Below are 12414 nucleotides of genomic sequence, written 5' to 3'. Positions count from 1 at the left end.
GAGAAGAATGGAAAGTTGTTAGGGACACCAGAAATTACCTAGTCCAGTTCCTTTCTGTACAGATGAGAAAAAAATGAAAAGACTTACATGCAGCCCCTAGTTCCAAAAGACATGGGATTGCCCTAGCTGTAACCCCAAATTCCACAAATGATAATGTTTCTCCTTTATTCTATGCCACTCCACACTGCCCAAAGGCATGATTGCCATGAGGTCCTTGGTGATTTGTCCTAGTGCTATGTCTCCTTGTAATACTATGGGCTCCACAGTGACATACTCTTATGCAAGTTTTGGGGGTGATAGGCCATCACGGTAGTTTGTACACATAAACTGCTTTAATTCTGTGGACTAAATGGCTGTTGTTTTGTTCTTTTTCTGGTCAATATGGTAGGTAAAGTCAGTCAAACTGGTTTCTTCATGTAGATACTGCCTTACTATGGAAATGAATGTGGAAACATTCATCTTTGTCAGAAATTATGTCAAATTATTCAAATTTATTGGTGAATCACAGCAAACATCCCAGCTGATGAACATCTCAGTCATATGTTTTTTAGAGAACACTTATGGTTCTGAAAAGATAACATTACCATGAGCTTTCCCATTCTGAAGCAAAGATGTTTGGAGAGAAGATGGGGTCTGTTATTCAAGATAGTAATTTGTTTTAATCATAAAAAAATTCCAAATATGTCCAGCACTGTAAGTATCGAAATGTACCCCTTCTGATAGTGTTGCTATTGTTTCTCTTTCTTCTTGTTCCCCTCTTTCAAGACCTTTAGGAAGCCACCTCTAAGACCTTTTTGTCGGTTTCCATCTTTTTCATAGACATACTGCGGCCTTCACATTAACACTGCTTCTCTGGCTTGAGGTAATAAATGATTAGCTACAGCACAGTGGTGTGATGTTCATGTTATTCTTTGCTGTACTACACTCAGCTACTGTCTCAAAAATTAATGCAAGTATATCAGGATCTGAAATTAACTTTTTATAGCCAAAAGCAATGTCCTGCTAGGAGGAGAAAAACCTATTATAAAGGGGCTGGCATCTGATTGCTTGTAGATGGTGAGTACTAGGAAAATAACATTTCAAATTATAAAATTGTGAATGTAACAAAACCTGCCCCATACTAACTAATCAGTGTTTTGTTTACGAACTTGTAAGGTCTAAATAGGGGGTGTCTATTTTTAGTAAGTGACAAATCTATTACTGAAGATGAGAGATGAGGCTAAATTAGCTAATGCTTTTATATTATGTTACACAGGAATAATAAGAAAAATACTTGTAAGAAAACTAACAGATAATATTTCTCTATGAACTGTATATTAACCTTGAAAGTTTTCTTCCCCCAAGAAATCTCACCAAACTAGTCACTCACTGTATTTAAAAGCATACCTTGTTGAGTAAACATCAAGAAATCACGAGAAATCAAGAAAAGGAAAAAAATCAACCATGATAATGCACATATCAATTTCTCTGAGAAAAATTTTAAGTAATTTCTTGTTATAATACCCATGTAGTAGAACCCAATATGGAGTCCCACAAAACAAAGGTATTTTATACATTTTGTTTAAAACTGCCCATCAGTTTATGCTCCGGTACTTTACTGGTGTTTAGATCAAGCTTCTCTATACTAGCAATATTTTTGACCCTTTTTGGTCTGGATGTAAAATGTATGCCATCAAAAGTTTAAAATCTGTAAAAATACTTAATTTCTAATTACTCAGTTAAAAATCAGTATCTTTAGCAAATAAAACCAGGGCATGATCTAACTGAATGTTTTCTAGTATATAATGTATGGCTGGCTACAACTATAAAGAAGAAGAATATAAAAATTTTACCAGTTCTCCCACAGATCTGATTAATTAGGAGAATAGAAAAAAATTAGTTGTCTTTATTTTATAGACCACTGATTACTTTCCACTTTTGGATAGGGGGGCAGCAGGAGGAAGGATGGGGGAGAGTTTTAAAAATAGAACAAACTCACTAATGTCCTTAGAGGTTACAGGTAGTTCCTTAGTGTGAAGATGAGTATTTAGGCTAATGAACAGAATAAACCTTTAAATTTTTAAGAAGATAAAATGATCATTGCTAACTGAAAAAGTTTAGTTTTGTGTTGTCATTTGTGTTGTGTTGTCATCTGATTATCAACTAGTAGCCATGGTTCTAATCTATAAATATAGTTATGAAAAGTCATGAATCCACTTTTCTTTACTCATTTTTAAATGATCAGCTAAATTACAAGATTAAATACAGTCTTTAAAATACTTTAGAAGAACTACAGGTCAATTTTGAACTAAGTACGTGCTTAAAAATTACAAATAAGACCAGTGAAATTCTATAAGCAAAAAAGGTACGAATTATTGCTATTTGTGCTCTTCATTCTTATGCTTTGCTTATCTTTCTCTTGACCTTTATCCAAATGAATCACACTAACTCTTGAATGCTTTCTCTCACTTGATTTCTAAAGCTGTTCATCACACTTGCTGGCTAGAAGCACAGCTGGCAAGGGATCTAAACCTCATCACTGGGCAAACTTGCCCTTCTGGTTTTGCCAAGAATGACATTTCCAATGGGGAAAAAAAAGTTACTGTTTGGGGCACTGGATACTGTATTTGTTTGTGAGAATCAATAGCTCCACCCCCTTTGTTAGCGCTACATATAGGCATTAGAAATAAAACCAAAATAACAAAGAATTAAATAGCCTAGAGTTCTCTAAATTCAATTGTTAATTAAAGTAGGAGCACAGAAATCAGCTGAGTATTTTTACTCATTTCCTGAAGAAAGATGCAACTGAGGATAAGCAGTGCCCCCTAGTGTCAATAATTACAGACACTAAAAGCTAAAGGAAACTTGCTAATGTTGACTGAACTAAAATTATTAAAAATATATGCAGTAATAAGTTATAAATCCATTGTTATTCAAATTTTAAATTTTACATGTATATAAAATTATGCCGCCTAATCATTTATTTAATACTGATTTGCTCAGGAATGCATACTCACATGAACACACACATACACACACTGTACACAGACTGACATGGCCAAGATGTCCTTAATGTTCCAGGCAGCTCAGAAAAAATATTCCACCCAGCACAGCAGGCCATGCATGAAGCGGGTGTCAGCAAGCCCAGCAGAATCAGTCACTGTGAAGACGTCTAATAGGAACTGCTGAATACACAATACAGGCAGCATGGCCTGAATGGCTAAACTGGAATGGCCAGAATGGAGTCCGAAAACCCATCCGAAACTATAATTAAACCTGTAATGAGTGTTTCAACATTTCTTCTCTTTTTTGCTGGTACGCGAAGATTAGCATATTTAGCCTATATTAAAGACCGATTTTAAAAACGGTCTAATTTTTACGGTGCATGTTCTGAATACTGGATCCTAAAATTTGAAATACAAATAGATAAAATCTACATTTGTCTTTAGAAGAAAATGCAACACACAAAATTAAAATATAAAAAAAATTACACATACTGTATGGAACTGAACTGAGTAATAATCTTTCTCAATACAATCTATGAGAAAACTTAGGAGTTATTTTTAAAGAGCAATGAGATATCTACAGAGTGATATAGATGACAAGAAAGGTAAACTTAGCTTCTCCTTCAATAAAATACTGTCTAGGTTACTAGTTTATTAATAGCAATTTTTGATATAGAACACATAAATGAAAGCAAACAAACAAAAACAATGTAAAAGAAAACACCCATACAAATAAAAATGATAAATAAAAAGGACAGAAAAAGCCAGAGGACTAGGTATATATGATGACGAAATTACTAATGAAAAACAAATTAATAAAAAACAATTGCTAGATTTTATTTGCATAAAAATGCAAGGCAAAAAAAAAAAGGAGTTCAAGGCTATTTAAAACATGCATTTATATAGGAAATCATTTGTCAACTACTTTCCCACATAAACCAGTAATGCACATACTACCAGTTTGCAGTTTTAAAAGCAAGGAACATAATTAGTCTTTTATGAAAGGATTCCAGTGTGCGTTTAAATTGCTACATCTTTAAAATGAGGAAGGTGTAAATGCAATAGTTTAGTATGCATAAACACAAGGTCCAAATGATAGTTAAAAGTTGATAGGTATTTAGGACTTTTACTATAACTTCTGGCTAAAGCAGAAACTTGACACTTCCAACTATTTAAATTTAGTAAAAAGTTGCAAAATGCCTACAGTTGAGTTTTTTAAGAAGTTTAACTTTGGCAGGGCTGTTAAAATCTCGGGTTAAGCAGATGGACATATTTATGTTCAATTTAATTGTATTAATACCTATTTCGTTACATCATTAAAACTTCTGCAGGAAAGGGAATTTTATCCTAAATCAGTAAAAATAGGTACCTGCTTAGATAGGTGATAATGAAAAGCCAAAGTTGTATAATTGTGAGGGGAGAGGGCCGATTTTTTACTTTGCTGAATGGTTGAACAAAATGCTATTGCAATTAGCACTAAACATCAAGTACTTTCCTGTAAGTCTTCAATAGGCAAAAACATTACTTCTAGGAAGTAGTTGTGTTCTTTTATCTCTTTTACAAATCTTTGTTTTTATGGATATTTGTAGTTTCATCTTTAATTTCACTATAAGATATTTGGCGATTATTTGTTATTAATGTAGGCACAAAGTGATATGAGATTTCCAACCCCACCCTGCCACTGACCCACATCACTTCCCAAAAGACCCAAGAAAAAGAGAGCGATGACTTCTAAAAGCTAAGAGATAATGGAGCACTGTTAAGAAAAGCTTCCATCCTCAGAGGTAAAAATTGAGAACTTTTTAGACTTAACACAAAACATTTCTGTAAGTGTAGATTCAGGGGATATATGAATAAATGTCTGGGCCAGCTTTTCTGTGTTGGAGAAAAGGGTAAGATAAACAGGTCCATGCCTGTTGAATGAGAAAGATGCTGGGTTAGAAATATGAAGACTGAAGCTAGGTTCACACACAGCTGGATAGAAATGGTGAGTAGGAGCTATTATTATTCCTATAAGGTTAAAAGAAATGGAAAAGGTTTGTAATCCATGTATTCTATCACCAGCATTAACATGACCATGATTACATTTGATTCTTCTTTAGAACATCTCAGATAAAAGAGTTTGAAAGTATATGTACACAGACACCAAAAAGATAAATTTTCACAATGTGAGCTTTTAGCTTTAACTTTCTAAAGCCTACATTAAGAATGTTCAAATACAGATTTTCTTTTGCATCTGTGTTCTAAACAGCTACAAACAAGAAGACTCTTGTAAAGTGCTTAGAGGCCGAAAAAGAGTATGAGATTAAATAATTTCAAAGGAAGGTATTTCCTTAACATATGTGTATTCCTTCAAGTAACCATCTCTTCAGGCATATGATACCACAAAGATTATTAAGTGCTTCCACATACTTAAACAATCATAAATACATATCAAATAATTGACCATAGCATATTTTTAGTCAACAACTACCATTACACTGAAAACATTTTCTTCAGGACGATAAAGCAAAACTGTACTATACTTTCAGGAATGATTTAATATTGTTAAAAGTTGGAAAGAACAAATACAGCAGAAAGCAAATATTAGTCTTTGACATTATTTCTTTAGCCACAGAGATATTTTAAATATTTACAGCTGGTTATATTTACCAACAGTGGTAGGTACTTGCTTATTAACCAATACATACCATTTCTTAAAATACTATCTTGGGGCAGGAGTAAGGAAAAGTAAGAGAAAGGTAGTAGGCTACTATTTTACTCAGAAATTATATAACCTCTTATTTATTTGCTTTATTTTCAGAAAAGTAACACTTTTGCATAAAACAGAGTATATCTTACTGATTTTTATATTTAATTGTATCTTGAAAAATTTAGAACTTTTACATATACTAATGTGAATTAAAAATCATAGTTACAATTAAAACTTAAGTTTTTAAGCAACCAGAGTGCTATATATAATACTATCATAGACAGTGATAGGAAATTTACAAGCATATCCTTAAAGATGAAAGATCAAACTGTATATCATTAAACAAACAAAAAACTCTTTTTAAAGATTTTATGAAGAGATACATTTTTAATACATAGTTAATGATTAATAATTTTTACTACTAAGTTACCATGGTGTTACTAGAAATTCTCAGATTTACGATATGATACACTGGAAATATGGTAACTTCTAGAAATCATCAATAAATATATGATGCTTTGTCACAGGGAAAAAGTGAGAAGAGGGCTGAAATCAGTATATCCTTCCTTCTATGATTTAAAAATAATTATTCCTGTATTTGAAAACCCATTAAGCTTGAAAGCTTTTTAGCAATTTCTTGCTTCTTCATTAGATAAAGGGGAAAGTAATGGATTTCAGTGGACAACTTTTTACTAGCTATTTCACCATCTTTATGTTTCCCAGCACCTGAAAACAAAGCCCACCCCATCCCCTCCCCCACCAAGTTTCCTCAGATATGTCTTACAAAGAGACTGAGCACAGAGAACATATTTCATATTCAGATCTTGATATCCCTGCACGGGAAAGTCTGGAGGACTCTTCTAAGTCTCAGGTCCTGAGCAGTACCTGAGCAGTAATAAAAAGAGTGGGCATGATACAACATCTTGGCAGAATAGCACAGAGGCCAAGCTCTTTTTCTTCCCCACCAAATACTGAATTATTATTTCTCTAGTGTGGGTCCATTCAAGCAGCTGATTATGTGGTGTAAATTTGGAGGAGAAATACAGCAATTGTGACTGAATTATAGAGCAAAAAATCTGGCCAGCTGAAGTGTGTATTTATACCTATTCATAGTTGCACATGGTCACTTGTGCTTGGGGTTGTCATTCAGTCCTATAAGGGGTTTTCAATGCATCTCCTGTCGCACCATATACTTGTTGGCTGTATGTAGTCAATGGTTCCTCCACACAGCTAAGCAAAAGCACTTTCCAGCATCTGAATTAGCTTGTTTGATCATGGGGTACTGTGAAATATAGACTCCTCTGACTTCTGAGGTAAAAGAGCTCTCCTCCACTCATGAGATTATTTTACATCTAGCAAGAGCTTAAGATATATACTTACTCATTCAGATATGCAAATTTAACCACAAGAGACAAGTAAATTATGCAAGATGATGTACGTTTCATTTTAGCTGGAAAAAAATGTGCAAACACTATACAATTCCATTTCAGAGAGCTATACTTGCAGCACAAAGTTGAGATGCACTGAACAAAAGTTGCAAGGTAATATCCATGTTTCCACAGATTGGATTCAGTTTTGAAGAGCTGTTTTTAAAAAAGTAACTAGAGAGGTTTTTCATTTCGATACTTTCTTATGCCTTTTTCATTGGTATTTTCATAAGTTGTTTTCCCAAACTACCAAACTTATATTTAAACTTTAGAAAAAAAAATAAACTTTAGAAAAAATTACATCATTACTCTATGAATGCTTTTTTCTTATTTATATGAATATATATATAAATGAGCAACAACTTAACACATTTTAATTTAATTTAAGCTTCAATCACCCCCAAAATTAATTTTTCCAATATATGGCCCTGTTTTCTAACACATGTTATTTAAATGAATAATAACTGTTTACTGACATTTCCACTTGATGAAAAAATTTCATCTAACTCATGTATATATCTCATTAATGCTGTAGCTTTTAGAGACACCTTTAAAACTGCAAATGACATTATCTAACAACCTGACATGGTTATTGCCCTTGTATAATGAACAGTGAATTCATTCCAGGTTTAATTTTAAAGTATGAATTCTAGCATTTCTGACGCAAATAAAAGAAACATGATCTCTATATTTTCCTATCGAATTTTACAAAACAATTATTAAAATAGAAGGTTTCTGTGTCCTGTGATACCAAGTGAGGCCACAGTGACACCATGGAGTGAAATAATTGGCGCAATGGTTTCCTGTGACATTTATTTTCTATACTTTAACAATAGAAATAGTGACCTGTTTAATGAAGATAAAAGAGCATATATGAAAATGTCCTGATTTGTAGAAAGTGTTAGTAAATATGCTTTCTGAAACCATTAAGGAATTGTCGTAGCAGAGTTTAATTACCAACAGCACAATAATCAAATTCAGCCATGACACATTTCTAAATCTTTGCCAAAAGTAAAGCTTCTCATAAATTCACATAGGCTTTGATGAAACAGCAAGCTGGCCGGGAGGAGGATATTGCCCTGCATCTTGACAGAAGCCTACGTTCGTCTCACCAGTTCCTCACTAAAGATGTAGTAAGTAGGTTGGGGGTCATGGGCATTTTCTTGATAATTAGCTGTGTAGGCAAATATGTTCTCTGGCAGACAATATAAATGTTGATTTAAGGACTAGCCAATAAAGAGGGCTGAACTGCACAACATTCATTGCTCAACTTCTCACAGATTTGGTTGAAGACTTAATTCTTAAACTCAGGTCCCCATTATCACCAAGTAACACACCACCACAGAAGTTAGGATATAATGAAATAAAGTTTACATAGTTAATACCGATATGTAGCTGCTTAATAATTTCCGTATTTGACATACCATTCACATTTACATTATTTACTAATAATGATGAATAGTAACAGGCAAGTCATTCTGGACTACTGTTTCACTGTGAAACTAATAAAACTCCTTATTTTCTTAAACACACAAAGCAATGCATGTCTCACTGAAACTAAGGAATCTATACAGCTAGTAAAGATAAGTGGTAACCTATCACAACACCAGTAAATTTTAGTTTATGCCTAGGTTTAAGAGATCATCTTTAAAGAAAATGGTTTTAAGCTGGAAGCGAGATACACGGTTTTAAAAACAAAAATAGCACAAGATAAATGGCATATACTCTGGCAATTTTCTTTAACGTAGCTTTTTCAATATAATCTAGTCTACACTGCACTCAAACTGCAGAAACATCCAAATTAGTTAAGAAAAAAAGAGATACTTATCCTTGCAAAAAGGGCCTATACTCAAAGGAACATCTGAATAAAATTGAGACATCTGCAGTAAAGTTTTACCTTCTCCCTAGAATGTTTGAGATGAACTCAGTGTAACACTGTCTTCCAAGAAAAGACAAAGTGATCAATGCAAGAACACATCAGGCTGCCTTGGACAGGCCAATCAATGCAAGAAAGAACCTTGCCCAGGGCCTTATGCAAATAGAAGCACGTCCTGCAACCTAGGGAGGGAACATGCGCAATAGATCAATTGGATCTAAAAAACCTTACAGCTATATCAGCTTCAGACAGTAAATATATACTGATGGATACCTCACACTTCCTGCAGATTCTTAACATGGGTTATTTTTAATAGCTGGTTAAAAACTCTTTCTGGGATCTAGAGTGCAGCAAAGAGGAAGAAAACATCATGGGAGAAACACTCAGCATTACCTTCGAGAGTGTGCAAACAAAATTCTGATTTCTTAAAATTTCTGCGCATAGCTGAATTTTGCTGATGTTTCAGAAGGTTAAATTTTCAGTATGTTTGTATTCATGAACTGGAAATGAAAACCTTAATAAAAAAAGCAGACACTGTCTCAGGTAGTTCTTGAACAGGGAATAAATGAAAATGTTGTAGGAAAAATAATTCAAGATATAAAATTATAATCATCATTCCCAGTCACCAAAGATTATTCTCTATCGGGGTTAACCTACTGATAGAGGAGCAGTTTTTCTTTTAAAGTTAAAATGTGTATCTCCAAAAACCACTCTAAAATCTGATTAGAATGCATAATGAGCTCAAGAGCTACTTAGTACACAAAGTTAGTACACAAAGCTCTATCCCTGTTAAAGGGTGTTGAAGGCAAGTCAGATGCTGTATAAGGCTACATCAAAAATGCTCAATTATCGGGTGTTCAAGGAAGTTCTTGTGCAAAATTATTTCCTAAATATTTTCATTTTTCATTTGTTTTTAAACCCACTATTTTCCTTTAGGAATTCACATTTTAAAAAAGCCCTTCATAACCTTAAAGAAGTCAAAATCATATTTTAAAAAAGAATTATAGTGTCAGCAACAATAATAAAGATACTACCAAAAGGATAAAAACCAGTAAATATCTGTTACTACATTAACTTCGAATTTTAAATTTGAAAAAAGCCGCAGATGCATTTTTTAAAAGGTGTGTAGCAAATACTTCCAATGTTAAAAATAAAATACGTGATTTTCCTTTAGTTGCTGATGTATGAACTTTCCTTAGCAAAACCCTATGTAAAATATGAATTTCTGACATCTAATATAAAGTTCACTATGTAAAGCTGTTTATTTAGCTGTTTAAAGGACACAGATATCTTAAAACACTCATTTATTTAGCCAATGAAGAGAAATATGAGACTATACAGGATAAACATAGCTTACTTTTTAGTTTTCACAGTTCCAGTGCTTTCTACATTGGTAAGATTTTACGTTTCCATTTAGTGTTAATAAGATTTTTTTTTTCCTAAGGCATACGTAAATATGTCATTCATTTGTTTTATCCTCTTTACTTAGACTTAAAGCTTTATGAAAACTTTAGTATTTACATGGAGCAAGCATGGAGATATAAAATCAAAGCACCATAACACCCCTTTTTAGCTCTTCAAGTATTAGATATCAGATGCAGTGCTTTACAATAAATCAGAAAGGCATGAAGTAGCAGGTTAATTATAGGGACTCAAATGTTTCCTTGTTCCAATTTTAATTTTGAATGTAAGAATTTTGAGTAGTCTGGTATTCATAGTGAAATGTAAACTCCAATTTACAGTAAGTAAAATTCAAAGGATGAAGCAACTATGATTTAACTTTTTGTTACAATATTTAAATTGCTATATTTTCTCCACTATGTAGGAAAAAAAGAAAAACAATTTTGGAATACTATCAACTAATATTTGACAGTGTTGACATTATGATAGGCAACGAATAATGAAATTCTATCCTTCCTGATCTAAATCTGCACAATATGTGATTTTTTGCTTTTAAAAGCATATTCTCAGCTTAAAAAGTAAGACAATCAGTTTACTAAATAATTTTGTACTTAACAAATGTAAGTGTAGAATTTTTTTGAATGGAAAGTTCCCTCATTAATTAAAAATATCCTATTTTAAAGATTTATTCATTTTAGAGACAGGACAAGAGTGCAGGTGCATAAGCGAGTGCTGGGGGTGGGGTAGGGGAACAGGGAGAGGGAGAGAGAAACTTAAGCAGATTCTGTGCTGACCATAGAGCCAGACACAGGACTCGATCTTATGACCCTGAGATCATGACCTCAGAGACCGACATTTAACTGAATTTGCCACCCAGGCACCCCTAAAAAATACCCAATTTTAAAATAAATTTATCTCAAGCAGTTTTTAAAAAAATCTGTCAGAGGGAAGACTGTTTCTTGGGTAAATTCATTAATTCTCACATTGGCTTTTGATTTCAAATTGGATTTCAATTCTGGATCTAATCCTTATTGTGCAAACTTGGACAAGTTCCTCAACCCGTCTTTCATCTGTACAACAGGGTTAATATACCCACCTAAAAGAGTTAAACTTCAGTTATAAAACGCCTTGCTAAAACAATGTTTAATGACCACATTCAGTAGCATCCTAAACTAGTGCTCTCTTCAGAGGGGCAGTTTGCATAATGGTTATAAGAATGGGCTTTGGAGCCAGAAAATTTAAGTTTAAATTCTGGCTCCATCACTTACTGGTTGTGTAATCTTAGTACTTAACATTTTGGTGCCTCAGTGTCCTCATATGTAACTGAGAATAGTATTAATACCTATATCATAGGATTGTTTTAAGGACTGCATGCATTAATATATACAAAACATGTCTTAAAACAATGTCTGGTACTTGTAGCTGCTATGTTATAAAGCTATTACTTCCAGGTGTAACTTACAGACATGGATACGGCGAAGGAGCAAACACTGACAGCAGAAATTTTTCCAGTGAGACTTGAAAGGTCAAGTCTATGTTGCTGGTATTAGAAGACAGCTGTCTATTTCCAAGCATGGAATGAGCTGCAAAGAAGAGCCAACCAGGGGCTTGGCCAAGGAAATTCATCTGCTTTACAGATCTTTATAAACTGTTTTCAAGTTTTCAGCTTACACTGAATTTCCAGAGCACCACATCAAAACATACTCAAAATTTAAACATAAATGATTTGGGGACTGCTTGTTATTTTAAATTTTCCACACCTTCTTTCCACTTCATTAGTTTGGGTAATTAAGAATTGATTAAAATTGAAAGTCTGCATGGAACGCACAGGAAGGATAAGCAGTAAATAGGATAGAGAATAAAAACTAAATCATCATGTACTTCAACAGAGAAATGTAGACTGGAATCCTAAAATATATGGAAAAACCAGGAGGTTGTTTTAGAGATAAGAGTCACCATTGTCAGTATATTACACCATTTATATGGCATAGGTACTTGATGAGAGAAGAAACACACCAAAACCCAGGGTAACAA

At 33.4% G+C, this 12414-nt stretch overlaps 1 protein-coding gene across 5 annotated transcripts in view; it reads right to left on the bottom strand.

Moving 5' to 3' along the window:
- Positions 1–12414, bottom strand: part of FAM172A (family with sequence similarity 172 member A) — a 420413-nt gene that overhangs the window by 165842 nt on the left and 242157 nt on the right. Inside the window, exon 9 of one of the 5 annotated variants that reach the window (XM_032846433.1) lies at positions 6500–6561. The exons of the other annotated variants lie outside the window; for them this stretch is intronic. Coding sequence (XP_032702324.1) covers positions 6544–6561 — 18 coding nt within the window. The 3' untranslated portion in view covers positions 6500–6543. The remainder of the gene's footprint in view (positions 1–6499; positions 6562–12414) is intronic. 5 annotated transcript variants of the gene reach the window in all.

This window comes from Lontra canadensis, unplaced genomic scaffold (genome assembly GCF_010015895.1).
Source record: "Lontra canadensis isolate GAN:19392208 unplaced genomic scaffold, GSC_riverotter_1.0 scaffold4, whole genome shotgun sequence".
Classification (NCBI taxonomy): domain Eukaryota; kingdom Metazoa; phylum Chordata; class Mammalia; order Carnivora; family Mustelidae; genus Lontra; species Lontra canadensis.
This window is presented reverse-complemented; position numbering and strand designations above follow the sequence as displayed.